Genomic DNA, 21,120 nt, shown 5'->3' with positions numbered 1-21,120 from the left:
CGGCTAGGGAATGAAGGGAGCAGTGAGGATGAGCAGCGGCTGGGGAATGAGGGGAGCAGCGGCTGGGGAATGAGGGGAGCAGTGAGGACGAGCAGTGGCTGGGGAATGAGGGGAGCAGTGAGGACGAGCAGCGGCTGGGGAATGAGGGGAGCAGTGAGGACGAGCAGCGGCTGGGGAATGAGGGGAGCAGTGAGGACGAGCAGTGGCTGGGGAATGAGGGGAGCAGTGAGGACGAGCAGCGGCTGGGGAATGAGGGGAGCAGTGAGGACAAGCAGCGGCTGGGGAATGAGGGGAGCAGTAAGGACAGCAGCAGTGGAATGAGGAGACATGAAGACAGAGCAGGAAGAGAGAGGGTGAGTACTTGTTTTTTTTATATATATATATATATATATATATATATATATATTAGTGAATACACGGTGGCCAGAGGCCTGGGGAGGCTCATTATACATGGAGGCCTGGAGAGGCTGGCTGCATTAGTATACATGGAGGCCTGGAGAGGCTGGCTGCATTAGTATACATGGAGGCCTGGAGAGGCTGGCTGCATTAGTATACATGGAGGCCTGGAGAGGCTGGCTGCATTAGTATACATGGAGGCCTGAAGAGGCTGGCTGCATTAGTATACATGGAGGCCTGGAGAGGCTGGCTGCATTAGTATACATGGAGGCTTGGAGAAGCTGGCTGCATTAGTATACATGCAGGCCTGTAGAGGCTGTCTGCATTAGTATACATGGAGGCCTGGAGAGGCTGGCTGCTATATTATACATGGAGGCCTGGGGAGGCTGGCTGATATATTATACATGGAGGCCTGGGGAGGCTGGCTGCTATATTATACATGGAGGCCTGGGGAGGCTGGCTGCTATATTATACATGGAGGCCTGGAGAGGCTGGCTGCTATATTATACATGGAGGCCTGGAGAGGCTGGCTGCTATATTATACATGGAGGTCTGGAGAGGCTGTCTGCATTTTTATACATGGAGGCCTGGGGAGCTGACTGCTATATTATACATGGAGGCCTGGAGAGGCTGGCTGCTATATTATACATGGACGCCTGGAGAGGCTGGCTGCTATATTATACATGGAGGTCTGGAGAGGCTGGCTGATATATTATACATGGAGGCCTGGAGAGGCTGGCTGCTATATTATACATGGAGGTCTGGAGAGGCTGGCTGGTATATTAGACATGGAGGCCTGGAGAGGTTGGCTGCATTATTATATATGGAGGCCTGGAGAGGCTGCATAATAAACATGAAGGACACCTTATACATGGAATATAGGGGTGTTTTATACATAGAGGTCTATGTGGCTGCATTATACTGGAGGTCTATAGGGATGCATTATAAATGGAGGTCTGAGGGGGCTGTATAATACAAAATGAAGGACACCTTATACATGGAATATAGGGGTGCATTATACATGGAGTAGTATGGGGCTGCATAATACCATCTGAAGTTTTATGGGGTTGTGTTATAATACATATAGGACTATGGGGGCTATATGGAGGACTATGGAGCCTACCTTATACATGGACTATGGGGGTGCATTATAAAACATGGAGGACTATGGGAAATGCATTATAATATATGGAGGACTATAGGGCTGCATTCTAATATGAAAGGTTATGTGGGACCCTTTATACTTTTTGGAAGGCTATGTGGGGGCCATTATAGTATTTTGAGAACTTTATACAAGGGGGACAAAGATACAAGCAGTGGATGGGAACGTTTTGTGCTGAGGGAAAAAGGCTCTTTCCCTCAGCACCCAGCTTTCCCATGCTCTGCTATACATCTCTCAGCACCCAGCTTTCTCATGTTCTGATATACATCTCTCAGCACCCAGCTTTCCCATGCTCTGCTATACATCTCTCAGGACCCAGCTTTCTCATGTTCTGATATACATCTCTCAGCACCCAGCTTTCCCATGCTCTGCTATACATCTCTCAGGACCCAGCTTTCTCATGTTCTGATATACATCTCTCAGCACCCAGCTTTCTCATGCTCTGCTATACATCTCTCAGCACCCAGCTTTCTCATGCTCTGATATGGGAAAGCTGGGTGCTGAGGACAAGATAAATATCAGAACATAGGAAAGCTGGGTGCTGATAGAGGGATTTCAGGTTGCTCTGGGTGAGAGCCAAGTGTCAGCGTCATTATCCTGTACCCTGAGTGTCAGTGTCATTATCCTTTACCTCTAAGTGTTGGTGTATGTGGAGGGGGGGGGGGTCCCAGGTCTGAACTTTGCACCGGGGCCCATCCAACTCTAGTTACGCCACTGGCTGTAGTGCATGATGAGATATGGAGCCTGAACGTTAAGGCCCTGTGCGCACTTAACGGATTTTGCCGCGGATTTTTTGCGGTTTTGCTGCATGTTTCGCTGCAGAAAATGTTCATAACATCTCTGCAGTGAATCACCAGCAAAACCTATGGTAAAAAAAAATCCTGTGCGCACTAGGCGGAATTTGACAGCTGCATGTTTTGCTGCGGGATTCCCGCAGCAAAAACAATTGCATGTCAATTCTTTCCGCACGTCGCTGCGGGATTTCACTCCATTCACTGCAATGTAATCGTGAAATCCCGCAGGGAATAACGCAGGCAGCAAATTCTGTGCGGTTCACTGCGTTTTCCTGCGTTATTCCCTGCGGTATTTCGCGGTTTACCTCCGGTAATGTACATCGCTTGCCTGCGGTTTTGCATGGAAGTGATGTCATTACAGGAAGAGGAAGCAGAGCAGAGAGTAAACACACACACACACAAACACACACACACCCCACAGACACAGACAGACATCACAGACACAGACATCACAGACATAGAACACAGACACATAGAACACACATAGAAAGCAAACGGAAATATAGAAAACAAAGCACGTGGGCTCCGCTGTATATTTACCGTCCAGCCGAGGTAAGCACACAGCGGCGGCCCGGTATTCTCAGGCTGGGGAGGGAGAGGGGCAGGGTTAATGTCCCCCGCCTCACTCCCACCTCCCGCAGCCGAGAATATCAGCCGCAGCTGCCCCGGGACTGTCGCATGCATTATGCGGCAGTACCGGCGTGTCCCCGGCTCTTCCTGCCGCCGTGTAGCAGTGGCAGTCAGGGTAATACAAGGAGTTAATGGTGGCGGATCACCGCCATTAACTCTGGGCTTGATCATGGCAGCGTCTATGTGACAGCTGACATGATCAACCCGTAAGTAAAGTGAATAAAACACACAGAAAAATCCTTTATTTTAAATAAAACACAAACAAGCCTCGTTCACCATTTTATTAACCCCTCCCGAAACAAAGCTCCGGCGTAATCCACAGCTCCTGGGCTGCTTACATCCAGCCGCGACTGATACACAGCGCTGAATGAATGCAGCCTCGCAGCGAGACAGCAGAGGTAATTACCGGTCATTTCCCACGGCCGGTAATGTGAACTCACTGCCGACCGTGGGAAATGCAGCGATCTGTCCTCTATCTATCTATCTATCTATCTATCTATCTATCTATCCCTCTATCTATCTATCTATCCCTCTATCTATCCCTCTATCTATCCCTCTATCTATCCCTCTATCTATCCCTCTATCTATCTATCCCTCTATCTATCCCTCTATCTATCCCTCTATCTATCCCTCTATCTATTCTTCTGTCTCTTTATCTATCTATCTATTATCTCAGAATGAAATTACTTTTTTTTTTTTTCTTCAATGTGCTTTATTGCACTGAATGCAATAAAGCACATACCAACCCGCACGTTGCAAAACCGCGGCAATACCGTAAACAATACCGCGGTAATATTGCAGCAAACCGCATGCGGTTTTCGGGTGCGGTTTGCCGCGGTTTTTTACCGCGGGTGCGGTAATCTTTGAATACCTGCGGAATTTTCTTGAGAAAATTCCATTTTCCAGTGCGCGCACAGCCTAAAAGTTGAAACATTGTTAACCTTTTACTCTTCAGTGTATATGGTAACGGGGAAGACAATATTAGGTCAGGGGGTTGGAGCAGCTCTGGTGGTGATGAGTAGAGTTGAGCGCGGTTCTCCAGTTCGCGGTTCGAGTGATTTTGGGGCTGTTCTAGATCGAACTAGAACTCAAGCTTTTTGCTAAAGTTCGATAGTTCTAGTTACGTTCGAGAACGGTTCTAGCAGCAAAAAGCAGGGCTTTTTACAGCTACAGTGTGCAGGAGCCATCGCTGGCAGCCTGCCACAAGCTGGTAACCAAGATAAACATCGGGTATCCAAGCAAAGCGCTTTGGTTAGTAACCCGATATTTATCCTAGTTACGTGTGCAGGAAGCCGACACTTCCCCGCTCAGCTCGCTCCGCCCCCTTCTGCATGCGGCATGTACACATACATACATACATACATACATACATACACACACACTCACACTCACCTGTCCCCAGCCATGCAGTCCACGACACTGACGTCCTCAGTGTCACATGACCCCGCTAGGCTCCACCCACTTCGCACTCCGCCGCCAGCACACATGGCTCCGCCCACCTGGCACTCTGCACACATGGTCCCGCTAGGCTCCGCCCACCTGGCACTCTGCACACATGGTCCCGCTAGGCTCCGCCCACCTGGCACTCTGCACACATGGTCCCGCTAGGCTCCGCCCACCTGGCACTCTGCACACATTTCCCCGCTAGGCTCCGCCCACCTGGAACTCTGCACACCTGGCACTCTGCACACATGGTCCCGCTAGGCTCCGCCCACCTGGCACTCTGCACACATGGTCCCGCTAGGCTCCACCCACCTGGCACTCTGCACACATTTCCCCGCTAGGTTCCGCCCACCTGGCACTCTGCACACCTGGCACTCTGCACACATGGTCCCGCTAGGCTCCGCCCACCTGGCACTCTGCACACCTGACACTCTGCACACATTACCCCACTAGGCTCCGCCCACCTGGCACTCTGCACACCTGGCACTCTGCACACATTACCCCGCTAGGCTCCGCCCACCTGGCACTCTGCACACCTGGCACTCTGCACACATTACCTCTCTAGGCTCCGCCCACCTGGCACTCTGCACACATGGTCCCGCTCGGCTTACCTGCGGTGATGAAGTCCCGACCTCAGCGCTGTCACTGTCCTCCATGGCCGCCGCTTGTCACATCACCTTCTCTCGCTTCCGACCCGAGACTGACTAGCGGTGACGTCACGGGCCTCTCGCGATACTTGGCTGTGAAGGTCATTGAACTCAGTGACAGGTGCTGTCAGCAGTGCAGGAGATCAGCGCAGGTAATGTACCTAGCTGACAGCAGCACTTGTCATCCCCTGCAGTGACCTGGGCTGACCTATTGATGTTAGCTCAAGTCACTGCATTGCTCTCCCAGCCAATGGGGAACATCCTGCTCTTCATTGACTGGGACAGTGTGGATCGTCATGGTTGTTGTCTATTTTTTTTTATTACTGACTGGGTTGGTGATGTCGGGTATCTGATAGACGCCTGACCTCACCAACCCCAGGGCTTGATGGCAGGTGACATTACACATCTGGTATTAACCCCATATATTACCCCGTTTGCCACCGCACCAGGGCACGGGATGAGCTGGGGTGAAGCACCAGGATTGGCGCATCTAATGGATGCGCCACTTCTGGGGCGGCTGCGGCCTGCTATTTTTAGGCTGGGGAGAGTCCAATAACCATGGACCTCCCTAGTCTGAGAATATCAGACCCCAGCTGTCTGCTTTACCTTGGCTGGTGATCCAATTTTGGGGGGACCCCTACGTGGTTTGTTTTTTTTAATTATTTATTTAATTTAAAATAAAAGCGTGGGGTGCCCTCAGTGTTGGATTACCAGCCAAGGTGAAGCTGCCAGCTGTGGTCTGCAGGCTGCAGCCATCTGCTTTACCCTAGCTGGCTACAAAAATAGGGGAAACCCCACGTCATTTTTTTTTTTTTCATTTTTTTGGCTAAATACAAAGCTAAGCACCCCTTAGTGCCACATGAAAGGCACCAAAGGGTGCAAAATTACAAAATGCAGGAGAGTGGGACATTATGTGTCTTTCTGCCATTATAATGACAGAAAAGACTGATATGAAGTGTACAAGCACAAGAAAATCACCAGAGCGCTCTATGCTGTGAAAAGCAGTAGAAAATGGCACTGGAGTGAACATGTGACCGTCTCATGTAGGTTGAAGCTATGGATCCTGGGTAAATTTATGTATTTTCCCTCCTTCAGTTTTTTTGCAGTACACAAAAAAAACGGAAGGCACACGGATGACAAACAGGTGACATACGGACCGTCTACAGAACAGAAACGGATGCCACACGGAAGCACCCGTGAAAAAAAACGGACTGTTTTTTTGCAGACCACAAAAATGGATCGGTCGTGTTAATGTAGCCTTATTCTGATCTGCCGTTTATAACCAGCAGGCAGAAATAAGTGAATAGCGCCCCCCAGCGTCAGAAAATCTCCGGGGTTTCAGGGCTAGCTGAGACCCTGGAGATCATGATTCAGGACGTTGTTTCTGGTCCCCGCTCACGTGATCACAGGTATACACCGTACACCGATGATCACGTTACAGTAAATGACAGCGCCGGTAAAAAATTATTTATCTCCCATCTGGCATGAACAAACATGATAAATCTCCTCCCCGGTCCCCTCCGGTCCCCCGGTGTCGCCAAAGTGCCCCCCCTGATGCCCTCCCAGAAATCCAAGATGGCCGCGCGCACAGCAGCGCGCCGGCCGCATTCACCCTACTCCTCTGATTTCTGTCGCATGTGCCATGACACATGCGACAGAAAACTCCTCCCCAGGCCCTGCCAGGTCACCCCCTATAACCCCACCGGTGTTCCCCGGTGTCCCACGGTACCTGTGCAGCGTTGATCCCCCCACGACCCTCTCCTTCACAATAGACGCTGCCGCATGCACAGAGCGGCTGTCAGCTCAGCTTCCTGTGTTCAGACACAGTGAGTGGTGGTTATGCATCTGCAAGCTAAATGGGCGGCACGGTGGCTCAGTGGTTAGCACTGCAGTCTTGCAGCGGTGAGGTCCTGGGTTCAATTCCCACCAAGGACACCATCTGCAAGGAGTTTGTATGTTCTCCCCGTGTTTGCGTGGGTTTCCTCCGGGTACTCCGGTTTCCTCCCACACTCCAAAGACATACAGCGCTATGGAATTAATAACGCTATATAAATGAATAAATTATTATTATTACTGCAATGCCCTGCTCATGAGGTAAGGAACATAATTGATCAGGAGAGCGACTACCAAACATGAGAGTCCGTTATACGCCACAAGAAAACACATCTAAATAGCGAGCTCTGTTGTTAAGTATTCATTCAGCTGGATAACTGGACTTAAAGGGGTATTCCATCTCCAAGATCCTATCCCCAATATATAGTAGGTGGAATAGCAATAATATCAGCAAATACCAATATTTGGAAATGTAGAATAGTTCTCCTGATTAGGCATGCCCTTACCTCATGAGCAGGGCATTGCAGCTTTGATAGCAACCATTACGACATGGACTCTGCTGCTGTGGACCCGGGGAGAGTGAGTGCAGATTCATTGCACCCACACTCCTCACATGAAGGGTCTGCACTCCTAGAAAATGGGGGATACGTTCCCTGAGTGTCTCCCCCCATATTCTAGACGGTCCAGAGACGTCGTGGGACCCCTTTATTTTTTTTCTTACAATAAATTGGTGAAAGAGGGAATGTTTTGGGGACTGTTTTTTCATATAAATTTCTTTTGTCGATTTTTTTTTTTTTTTGTTAGTACTGACAGTTTATGATGTTGGGTATCTAATAGACGCCATGACATCACAAACTGCTGGGCTTGATCTCAGGTGACTTTACAGCTAGTATCAACCCGATTTATTACCCCGTTTGCCACTGCACCAGGGCACGGGATGAGCTGGGGTGAAGCGCCAGGATTGGTGCATCTAGTGCTATTTTTAGGCTGTGACGGCTCATTAACTATGGACCTTCCCACCCTGAGAATACCAGACCACAGCTGTCCGCTTTACCTTGGCTGGTGATCTAATTTGGGGGGGACCCTACTTTTTTTGTGTAATTATTAATATTTATAAAATAATTATAAAAAAAAAGAGCCCGGGGGGACCTCCACATTGGATCCCCAAGCACGGTAAAGCTGCCAGCTGTGGTTTTCAGGCTACAGCCGTCTGCTTTACCCTAGCTGGCTATCAAAAATGGGGGGACCCAACGTCATTTTTTTTTTAACTATTTTTTAAATAGAAAAAATTAATGGGCTTCCCTGTATTTTGATTGCCAACCAAGGTAACAGCAGGCAGATGGGGGTGGCAACCCATAGCTATCTGCTTTATCTGCGCTGAGAATCAAAAATACCGCGGAGCGCTACGTCATTTTTTTTAAAGATTTATTTTTACAGCACTGTGATGTCTAGCAATCAAAATACAGGGAAGCCCATTTTGTTTTTAGTTATTTAAATAAATAATTAAAAACAATATATATGGGCTCCCGCTGCATTTTTTGTATTGCTAGCCAAGGGTAATCCAAGCAGCTACTTGCTGCTAACCTCCACTGCTTGGTGTTACCTTCACTGGCAATGGAAAATCCAGGGAAGCATTTTTTAATTTTTTTGCCAAAAAAATACAAAAAAAGGACGTGAGCTTCGCCATATTTTTGTATGCTAGCCAGGTATAGCAGGCAGGTGCTGGAAGAGTTGGATACAGCACCAGAAGATGGCGCTTCTATGAAAGTGCCATTTTCTGAGGCGGCTGCAGACTGCAATTCGCAGCAGTGGGGCCCAGAAAGCTCAGGCCAACCTGTGCTGTGGATTCCAATCCCCAGCTGCCTAGTTGTACCTGGCTGGACACAAAAATGGGGCGAAGCCTACGTCATTTGTTTTCTAATTATTTCATGAAATTCATGAAATAATAAAAAAAAGGGCTTCCCTTTATTTTTGGTTCCCAGCCAGGTACAAATAGGCAACTGGGGGTTGGGGGCAGCCATACCTGCCTGCTGTACCTGGCTAGCATACAAAAATATGGCAAAGCCCACATAATTTTTTCAAGGGGCATAAAACTCCTGCATACAGTCCTGGATGGAGTATGCTGAGCCTTGTAGTTCTGCAGCTTCTGTCTGTCTGTATGGAGAAGAGCAGACAGCAGCTGCAGAACTACAAGGCTCAGCATACTCCATCCAGGACTGTATGCAGAAGTTTTTTGTCCACCAAAAAAATGACATGGGCTTCGCCATATTTTTGTATGCTAGCCAGGTACAGCAGGCAGCCACGGGCTGCCTCCAACCCCCAGTTGCCTATTTGTACCCGGCTGGGAACCAAAAATATAGGGAAGCCCGTTTTTTTTAATTATTTCACTTATTTCATGAAATAATTAAAAAACAAATGACGTGGGCTTCGCCCCATTTTTGTGTCCAGCCAGGTACAACTAGGCAGCTGGGGATTGGAATCCGCAGCACAGGTTAGCCCGAGGTTTCTGGGCGCCTCTGCTGCGAATTGCAGTCCGCAGCCGCCCCAGAAAATGGCGCTTTCATAGAAGCGCCATCTGGCGCTGTATCCAACTCTTCCAACAGCCCTGAAGCCGGGTGGCTTGCTGGGTAATAATGAGTTAATACTAGCTTTGTTTTACTAGCTAGTATTAAGCCAGAGATTCTTAATGTCAGGCACGTTTGACCCAGCCATTAAGAATCTACAATAAAGGGTTAAAAAAAAGACACCACACAGAGAAAAAATACTTTTAATAGAAATAAATACACAGACACATTAGAGACTCCATGTTTATTACTCACTGTCAGCCCTCCACGATCCATGGTCTTCTGTCTTTCTCGTTCAACAAATGCAGCTCAGCTCCATCACTGCTGCATGGGGGAAGACGCTGCTTCCCGTGCAGCCTTCACTCCGTGAGAGATCAGTGCTGCTGGCTGTTAGCGGTAACAGCGGTAACGCTGACAGACGCGTTACCATAGCAACGGTGCTCTGATCATGTGATTCCCGGAGCCTCGGTTAGCGGTGACGTCACCGCTAACTGCGTTGCTATGGCAACGGTGATCTCCGTTAGTGACCGGCTGTGTCAGCCGGACCCTAACAGAACGGGGAGTCGACCGTGTGCTAGAGCATGTCGCCGGTACACGGCGATACACAAATGTGCACTCCCGCTCGAGTTCGGTTCGGCGAACGTTCGACGAACCGAACTCGAACCAATAGGAAAGAATGGGAGGCAATCACAAACACATAAAAACGCATTATAAATGTACACATACAGTTAATAAACATTGCCATAACACTTACCGGTGCCCGCGATGAGTCCTGCCCTCTGTCTCCTGTCACTATTCCTTCCGATGATCGCTGCGTCCTCCCCATAACCAGCACTGACAGGACCTTTGACGTCGTCAAAATAGCCATGTGACCAGTCACGTGGCTATTATCTCATTGGCTACAGACTGGTCACATGGCTTTGACGTCATGTCCTGTCCTAGGTCCTGCCCTTGCACTCTCCGGTACACGGTGCGACCTCGGTTCGGCGAACCGAGCTCGAGCCGAACCGCGGCTGGTTCGCTCATCTCTAGTGATGAGGTGCCAGCGGGGAATTTGCAAGCTATGAGTTTTCCTGAGCTTTCAGGTTTTGTCTAAAGTTTCCAAATGTGGGAGACAATTGGATGTCTTAAGGCACTGAGCACCAAAAGATGGGGAACGCTTAGGAAAAATCTTGGAGTAAGGAATGTATGAGAGCAACAAGAGAGAAGAGAAAGAGATCTTGTGACGACTGGAAGTTACGAGTGGGGAAATTAAGGGAGATTACTTCGGAAATATATGGAGGAGACAGAATATTTCTGACATTAAGTCATTCTTAGTAGTTTAAACTGCATTTGCTTGAAGCCAGTCAAGATATTGGAAGAGTCAGAAAAGTAGCAAGGGGAGAGGTGGATTAATCAGGAAATAGAGTTAAGGACAGGTGCAAGAGTGTTAGATGTGAAATCAGAGAGGAGGATATTGCAGTAGTCGAGGTGGGAAATGATGAAGGCAGGCAAAAATATTTTAGTAGATTCAGGGTTGACGAAAGGATTGTGAAATGTTTTTCAGTTGAAGGTGGTAGGATATGGTAAAATCTTGAATGCACTGGTGTACAGCCAATGGCAGCAGACCACATGGTCGCAATGGGCCCCCATCCGTCATCGCACGTTCAACTGTATCGCATCCTAGATGCTGATACATTTGTAAGCAATGATGAAATAGGGAGCTGTCCGCTCCCTCCTCCATTATTCTCTGGCTGCATCTGAGAACTCATTGCAGCGAGTGCGATGACGTCACTGCTGTGTGCCTGCTGTGCCGAGATGTGGAGAGCTGCAGAACATTTGCCATGGAGATTAGAGTAGCAAGGGACTGAGGAGAGGTAAGGGTTTTTTTTTGTTTTTTTGTTTTTTAAATCAGTGAGTTCTCTGGTGGCCATATTTCCATATAGAGGACTTTGGAGTGCATTATACTATATGGAAGACTATGGGGTGATTTAGACTATATGGAGGACAATGGGGTATGCATTATATCGAGAAATATGGGGGATGCATTATACTAAGTGGAGGACTATGTGGTACATTATACAATATGAAAGACAATGTGGTATGCATTATACTATATGGTGGATTATGGGGTGTGCATTCTACTATATAGAGGACTATGGGGTGCATTATACTATATGGAGCACTATTGGGTATGCATTATACTATATGGAGGACTATGGATTATGCATTTTACTATATTGAGGACTATGGAGTGTGTATTATACTAAATTGAGAACTATGGGAGTGCATCATACTATATGGAGGACTATAGAGTGCATTATACTATATGGAGGACTATGGCGTCTACATTTTACAATATGGTGGACTACTGGGTGTGCTTTATACTACATGGAGGACTATGAGGTGCAGTATACTATATGGAGGAGTATGGGGTGCATTACACTATATGGAGGACTATGGGGTGCATTATAGTATATAGAGGACTATGGGGTATGCATTATACCATATGGAGGACTATGGGGTGTGTATTATACTACATTCAGAACTATAGGGGGTGCATTTTTGTATATGAGGGACTATGGAGAATGCATTATATTATATGTAGGACTATGGGGGATGCATTATACTATATGGAAGACTATTAGGTGTGCATTATACAATATCAAGAACTATTGGATGTGCATTATACTAAATGGAGGACTGTAGGGTATGTATTAAACTATATGGAGGACCATCGGGTGAACTATACTATATAGAGGACTAAGGGGGCTGCATTATACTATATGGAAGACTATTGGGTATGCACTATACTATATTGAGAACTATGGGGGGGGGCAATATACTAAATGGAGGACTATAGTGTATGCGTTAAACTATATGGAGAACCATAGAGTGCATTACAGTATATAGTGCACTATGGGGGTGCATTATACTATATGGAGGACTATAGTTCATGCACTATACTATATATTGGACTATGTAGCCCATTACATTATTTGGAGGGCTATGGGGTACATTTTACTACATGGAGGATTATGGGGTGCATTATACTATATGGAGAACCATGGGGTGTGTATTATACTATATCAATAACTATGGTGTGTGCTTTCTACTATATGGAGGACTGAAGGGGGATTCATTATACTATATAGAAGACTATAGGGTGTGTAATATATTGAGAACTACGGGCGTGAATTGTACTATATGGACGACTGAGGGGTCTGCATTATACTATATTGTGGGCTATGGGATATGCATTATACTACATGGAGGACTATAAGGTGCACTATACTATATGGAGGACTATAGGATGCATTACATTATATGGAGGACTATGGGGTGCATTACACCAAATGGAGGACTATGGGGTGCATTATACTATTTGGAGGGCTATGAGCTGCATTATGACTATGGGATGCATTACATTATATGGAGGGCTATGGGGTGCATTACACCAGATGACTATAGTGGTGTATTATACAATATGGAGGATTATGGGAGGTGCATTATACTATTTGGAGGACTATGGTTTATGCACTATACTATATGGAGGATTATGTGGGGCCAATTACATTATATTACATTATAAAGAGGACTATGGGGTACATTGTACCATATGGAAGACTATGGAGTGTATATTATACTATATTGAGAACTATGGGGGTGCATAATACTATATGGAAGACAGAAGGGGGATCTATTATACTATATAGAGGACTATGTGGTATGTATTATACTATACTGAGAATTACAGTGCTGTGCAAATTAATTGGGACAAAGCAAAAAAACACATATTTTTGAATATTTAATAATAAAATGTTATAATGCACTGTTACATACCAATTTTAGTATGAAATATGTCCTCCTTTAGCAGATATGAGATTTTCAATTAATGCGTTTTGACATTGATTCTACCAAGTTGTTGCATAGATTCTTCAATTCTTCATCATGGAACCACACTTGTATGACACTGTTTATCATGCGTTCTTTGGTTGTACAGTCCATTTTGCCAAGACGTCTCTCCACAATGCTTCACAAATTTTCTATTGGATTTTAGGCTGGTTTCACATCAGCGGTATTCTGCCGTACTCCCAGATCCGGCACAGGGGCAGTATAGTACAATACAGTACAATACAGTTCACTGGCAAGCTCCGTGCACATGCGGTCATGTGACCAGAGCATGTGACAGCATGTGACGGGGCTTGCCGCACTGTCTGTGAACTGTAATGTACTGTACTGCCCTTGTGCCGGATCTGGGAGTGCGGCAGAAAAATGCTCATCTGAAACGGCCCTAAGTCTGGTGAATTGCCAGGCCAGTCCAGCACTTTTACTTTATTTTCTTCCAGGAATTTCTTCACATACTTGGAATTGTCCATTACCCCCCAATTAGCTCTCCTCTCTCTAGACCTTGACCAGATTGATCCATCCTTCAAATTTGTTATTATTCACATCTTCCTCACCACCAGATCCCTTATTGCAGCCAATTGGAAAAATCCCCTCCCTCCATCTATTACACAACTTATTGAAGCATTAGCCCAACACAACAATTTTGAGAAACATTATGCCACTATTAACAATAATTTCCCTAAATATTTCCGGCAGTGGAATCCATGGAATCAATACCGCCAAGGCGTTACATGAGATCAGATGATCCTACTAATTGAATTCGAAATCTAACATGTGGTTGTCTTTGTGTTCATCTTATTATAGCCTTCCGCTCGTGTTTTCTTATAATACTGAAATCCTCTAGATGTTGACAAATGTGATATATTTCATAGTTCTCAATTATAACTGTTGTATATGTTTAATCCTCATATTCTCTCTCATATTGCAACCAACTTATTAGATGTTCTCCCTTTCCCAGTTTCCCTCCCTTTTTCCTTTCCCCTCTTCCCAGTTTCCCCAATAATAATGTCACTACTCTTCTCAACCCCATACTCCTCTTCCTATCCTTACTCCCTTTCCCATTTTTATAGTACTTAAATGGTAAGATTATAGAACATAAGAATGATTAATGCAATGACAATACAACTCCTTCAAATTTGTACTTCCCCACAAATTTTCAAAATAAAAAACATTTTAAACACACTTGGAATTGTGACATGGAGCCAAATCTTGTTGGAATGTCCCTTCAAATTTACGCATGAATGGCACAATAAAACATTTTAAAATGTCTGTGTATTTGAATGAATCCATACCATCAACAGGAAATAAGCTCCCTGTACCATCAGTTGTAAAAAAGCCCCAAAACATCTATTTTTGAGGGTGTTTTACAGTTTGTTGAATATGATCAGCTTGCAATGGTTCATTTTTGCTTCTTCTAACAACACTTGCTCTGTACCCTTGAACAAAAAGATAGGTTTCATCACTGAAAATTACCTTTTTCCACTGGCTACTTGTCCAAAATGTATATATATTTGCCCATGCAAGTCGTTTTGCCTTCATTGGAGATGTCAAAAGTTGTTTCTTTACTGGATTTGTTGCCCTCCAACCAACTTCCAGAAGCCTACGCCATACAGTTGAATCACTAATATCAATACTTGCAGCGAACAAGTCTCTTTGGAGGTATTTACTTGTTTTTCTTGCATTCATTTTACTATTTCTGATAAGTGTTTTATCAGTTCTTGGTGTAGTTTTCCTTTTTCTTCCACATTTCCCTTTTCAAAGCAGTTAAAACTGGTTTTAATCACTGACTGGTAACCAACTTACGATTTTACTTAAAAAATGCTTTGTCCCAATTAATTTGCACAGCACTGTATGGGGGTGCATTACACTATATGGAGGAATATGGGGTGCATTATACTATATGGAGGACTATGGGATGCATTATACTATTTGGAGGTCTATGAGCTGCATTATGACTATGGGATGCATTACATTATGTGGAGGACTATGGGGTGCAATACACCAGATAGAGGACTGTACTGGTGCCTTATACAATATGGAGGACTATGGGAGGTGCATTATACTATTTGGAGGACTATGGTTCATGCACTATACTATATGGAGGATTATGTGGGGCCCATTACATTATATTACATTATATGGAAGACTATAGGGTACATTGTACCATATGGAGGACTATGGGGCATCCATTATACTATATAGAGGACTATATTGTACTTTACACTATATGGAAGACTATAGGGTATGCATTATAATACATGAATGACTATCAGGGATGCAATAGACTATATGAAGGACTAAATGTGTGTATTATACTATATTGTGTACTATAGGATGAGCATTATATTATTTGGAGGACTATGAGGTGCATTATATTATATGGCGTGCATTATACTCTATGATGGACTATTGTGGGATGCATTATACTATATGGAGAACTGTGGTGAGTACATCATACTATATGAAGGAATATGGGGTGCATTATACTATATGGTGGACTATGTGATATGCATTATACTATATGGAGGACTATAGGGTGCAATACACTATATGGAGGACTATGGTGTATGCATTATACTATATGAAGGAATATGAGAGATGCATTATACTATATGGAGGACTACAGGGTGTTTATTATACTATTTCAAGAACTATGAGTAGTGCAGTATACTATATGGAGGACTATGGCGTGCATTATACTATATGAAAGACTATGGGGTTTGCATTATACCATATGGTAGAGTATGGGGTGTGCATTATATTATTTGGAGGACTATGTAGTGCATTATACTATATGGAGGACTATGGTGGTGGATTATACTATATGGAGAATTATATATAGAACTATAGTGAGTGCATTATACTATATGGAGAACTATGGTGGGTGCAATATAATGTGTGGAGGACTATGTGGGGCCCATTATACTATATAGAAGACTACGGTGGTGCATTATACTATATGGAGGGTTATGTTGAGAGCCATAATACTATTTTCAGGGATATGTGGGGGCCATCATAATATTTGGAGCGATATGAGGGATCATTTATACTGTATGGAGGGCTATTTGAGGGTCATTATAATGTATGCAAGCAATTATATAGTGTGAAGGTTTTTATGGGATCCATTATACTGTGCGGAAGCCATTATACTGTTAGGAGGGTTAGTGGGAGGCATTACAGAATGTGAAGAGCTATGGGGGTCATCATACTTTATATAGGCCTATTACACTGCTTAGAAATCTGCATGGGGCCACAGATTTTTCGGTGTTCGTACCAAACACAAAGTTTACTAAAGAATTAGTGTTCGAGTTTTGGTGCTTTACATATACAAACCTCTAGAGCGAGCATTGCTGTGCTCGGGTACGCTTGGTGCTCGGTCCAGTGCTAGTCGCTTGCAGCCTTGCAGTGTTTCAATGGCTCGCAGTGGGGGTAAAATCAGGGTTATCAGATGTAGTGTGGACAAAAAATGGAAAAACCCCATCCTCCCTCCCCGGAAGTGTTCTGTTTATGGCTGGCTGCATGTGGGCGAAGACCCAAACTGCCCAATTAATGACTTTCATTGTAGTTCAGGTCCCAAACTGAACTGTACTTAAAGTCCGGCTGAACCCGCCGAACCGAACTTCCACGGGTCCGCTCATCTCTATCCACAATTAATGATGGAAGGTGTTGGTATTGAAGCCTGTTGCAGCTCTGGAGGAGACCAATATGCAATATAGAGATATGTTATGTACCTCATACGGATCATATACAATATTTAAAAAATAATTTGTTTTTACATCTTTTCCAGTGTGCCATAATACGAATGTCATCTACAATGCTGAAGACAGGACCTCTGTATTTCTATGATCAGGTATGTTTTATGCCTATCTCCCTAACCTCTATATTAATTTTTCTTCTTCAATTTTAAAAAATGCCTAAAGTTCACATTTCCATTTGCACATTCTGTCTATTATGTTTAGTTGTCAAACAGAATTTGTTTGCAAAGTAGATCTGTTGCATTCTTGATGCACACTGTAGCAGAGAGTTGATAAGCTCCGTCTGGGTTCTGTTTTGTGTTAGTTTTTAGAACAGAAAATTGTTCTGCACTTTTTCTTCCGTTATAAAAACGGACACATAACAGAATCTAAACAGAGCCCATTATGACCGATGAGGTCCCTCTTAGTGCATTTGCATCAATAAATTAATAGATCCGTTTCTCTGAACAGAACAGAGAATACAATTGGAAACCAAACTGTAAGCTTGAAATCCTCTTATATTTTTTATGTCGTGTTGTTAACACTAGAAGTCCCAGAGAGGGGTCATTTAACATTTCTACCATTCGAACCCTATGGAGCTCGAAATTTCTGGGACTTCTAGACGTTTAGTGTGTCTCTGTTAGCAGGTTTTTGCTACCTCATCTGAGAGCAACATAATGAGGCATAGAGATCCTGAGTTCAATGATGTATCACTTAGATTAGTGGATGCAGACGTGACACAGTGAAAGATTTTATATTTTGTATGATGCAGTGCTGAGAGCTGTCCCCGCCCACACCAGGCTTTCAGTGTATATTTCCATAGACAGAAGCTGCTAATCACAGAAGGGGGAGGAATCGGACTTCAGCTCACTTTCTGCTCAGACCCACTAATAATAAGTCTTAGGCGGGCTTTGCACGTTGCGACATCGCAAGCCGATGCTGCGATATCGCACGCGATAGTCCCCGCCCCCGTCGCAGGTACAATATCTTGTGTAAGCTGGCGTAGCGAAAATTATCACTACGCCGACTTCACATGCACTCACCTGCCCTGCAACCGTCGCTCTGGCCGGCGACCCGCCTCCTTATTAAGGGGGCGGGTTGTGCGACGTCGCTGCGACGTCACACGGCAGGCGGCCAATCGGAGCGGAGGGGCGGAGATGAGTGGGATGTAAACATCCCGCCCACCTCCTTCCTTCCGCATATTCTACGGAAGCCGCGGTGACGCCGGTAGGAGATGTTCCTCGCTCCTGCGACTTCACACACAGCGATGTGTGCTGCCGCAGGAGCGAGGAACAACATCGGACCGTCGCGTCAGCGAAATTATGGATTACGCCGACGCTGCACTGATGATACGATTACGACGCTTTTGCGCTCGTTAATCGTATCATCTAGGCTTTACACACTATGATGTCGCATGCGATGCCGGAAGTACGTCATTTTCAATTTGACCCCACCGACATCGCACCTGCGATGTCGTAGTGTGCAAAGCCCGCCTTAGGCTATGTGTGCACTTTGCGTCGTCGTAGTTGCAATTCTAAATGCATCCTCTGGTAGAAATTGCTTTTACCAAAGTTGCTTTTGACTACAAAATAGCGGTAAATACGCGTGCGTTTTTACCGTGTTTTAGCTGTGTTTTTAGCCCTTTTTACCTGCGTTTCCATTTCTTAAAGTCAGATGCGTTTTGATTACAAAGACACTACTGAATAACGTTTTGACATACAAACACTGTGAAAAAAGGGAACAAAAAAATGAAAAATATATAATTATTTAAATCATAACAAAAATAATTATATTTAATATAATTATAGCGGTTTTATACTATTTATCGCTATAATTCCAATAAATTAATATTTTTCATTAATTTAATTGTCGGACTATGTGTGTGTAAAGGGACATATCATTCCATTATTTTGATGTCAGAAACACATGCGTTTATGTAGTCCAAAACGCATGTTTTCAGCAGCTAAAAAGCAGGTAAAACGCTAGAATTTTGATGTTGCTTTTTGCAAGTTCTCATTGACTTCAATGTTACCAAAACGCAGCCCAAATGGCAAAAACAATTGACATGCTGCTTCTTTAAACGCTGAGTTTTTGCCCAAAATTATGCAAATTAAATGCAGCATTTTGAACTGCAAAGTGCGGCCTAGAAATCCCCATTTCCCACAGACTTTGCTGGAAAATCAAAACGCATGCATTTTAGCATGAAAACGCTGCAGTTCAAAACGCAGTTGAAACGCAGGTAAATACGCAAAGTGCGGACACAGACTAAGAGGCTTAAACTAACATTGTCGGTAATCGGAATAAGGCCTCTGCCACACTCACGTGAAAATCACGCACGTGCCGAGAAACACGTATTTCCCCTGCGTGTTGCGTGCAGGTAAGTACGTGTCTCTGGTATGTGCGGGCCACGTGTGTTCTACATGTGCTATCCGCGATAGCACACGTAGAACCGGTAATTTACATACTCACCTGGTCCTTCCTGCTGTCCGCGCTGCTGTCCGTGGTGCTGATCTTCGGCTCCAGCCCTCCCGTCTCCCCGCTGCTGCTGCTGCCAGGCAGTGAAGTGAATATTCAATGAGAATAATGAGCGGCGGTCGGCAGCAAGAGGCAGCAGCGGCAGAGACAGGAGGGCTGGAGAAGGTGAGTTAATGTTTTTTTTTTTTCACTGACACGTGTGTTTTCTCCGGCGCGTGTCACACGGGACCGCATCCACACTACACCCGTGTGGTATGGGTGTGGGCCGTGTGACACCCGTGCTGCCGGAGAAAACACTGACATGTCAGCGCTTTGAAAAACGCACACACGTACAAACGCACACGGACACACGTTCCGTGTGGTTTTACGTGTGTGTGCCTGCTACAATAGGGTAGCATTGCTTAACGTGTCTCCGTGCCGCCGGTACGTGTAAAAAATGACAAACACGTGTCGGCGGCACGGATGTGTGTCGCAGGCCTAAGACTGTGAGATAAGACACACAGGGCTGAATTCTTGGTTTTAACTCTTACAGCATGCAGTTTTCAGAGTACATTGCAGAAACCTGCTGACAGAGTACCTTTAAATATTATGAAATTGTGTAAAAAGCTTTTTCTGTTAAATGAATGCCTAAAAAAAAAAATCAGGAAAGGGATATAGGTTACACCAAAGTCTCCTTGAAGAAGATATATGTGTGACATACAGTATATCTACTTATCTAATAAATATATTGCACTATTTCATTTAAATTGTAACTGAGTCTAAAGGCCACTTTACACACAACGATATCACTAGCGATCTCGTTAGCGATGTGACACACCCAGATCGTTGTTACGATTTGCCGAGATCGCTCATAGGTCGTTTAGTAGCGGTCACACGTACACATCTCACAAATGATGCAACATCGTTCAGCGATATATTGTTTGACCAAGGCGGTCGTGTGGATGCTGTTGGTCGTTGGCAGGGTGTCAAACGTAGCAATATGTCTGCTGCCTTCCAAACGACGAACAATATTTTGAAACTGAACGAAGTGTCAACGATCAACAATTTTCATCCTATTTGCGATCGTTCGGAGTCGCTCGTAGGTGTCACATGCAACGACGTCGCTAATGATGATGGAAGTGCGTCACGAAAACCGTGACCCCGATGACGTATCGTCAGATAAATCGGAGCGTGCAAAGCGGCCTTAAGATCGGCAAGTCAGAGCAAGTGCTCCTAGGATTTTTATACCTACATATAGGATTCAGATATAGCCTTTTTTTCTCTAATTTTCTAAGAATGTTTTATTAAATTTGTTAGACATGTCAGCAGTATGTAATGTAAGCATGTAGAGCCATTATTTCATCCCATGAAAAAATTATGCATTTAACCCCTTCACCACCAGTTTTCACCTTCCTGACAAGGCCAAATTTTACAATTCTGACCAGTGTCACTTTACAAGCTGATAACTCTGGAACGCTTCAACGGATCCCAGTGATTCTCAGATTGTTTATTCATAACACATTGTACTTCAAGTGGTAAATTTTGGTCCATTGTGTTTATGAAAATATTAAAATT

General features: G+C 44.8%; 1 protein-coding gene across 1 annotated transcript in view; it reads left to right on the top strand.

The window, feature by feature from the left end:
* LOC142301440 (uncharacterized) overlaps window positions 1-21,120 on the top strand; it is a 177,228-nt gene that overhangs the window by 10,538 nt on the left and 145,570 nt on the right. Inside the window, exon 2 of the mRNA XM_075342446.1 lies at window positions 17,145-17,207. Coding sequence (XP_075198561.1) covers window positions 17,160-17,207 — 48 coding nt within the window. The 5' untranslated portion in view covers window positions 17,145-17,159. The remainder of the gene's footprint in view (window positions 1-17,144; window positions 17,208-21,120) is intronic.

This window comes from Anomaloglossus baeobatrachus, chromosome 4 (assembly GCF_048569485.1).
Source record: "Anomaloglossus baeobatrachus isolate aAnoBae1 chromosome 4, aAnoBae1.hap1, whole genome shotgun sequence".
Taxonomy (NCBI): Eukaryota; Metazoa; Chordata; class Amphibia; order Anura; family Aromobatidae; genus Anomaloglossus; species Anomaloglossus baeobatrachus.
This window is presented reverse-complemented; position numbering and strand designations above follow the sequence as displayed.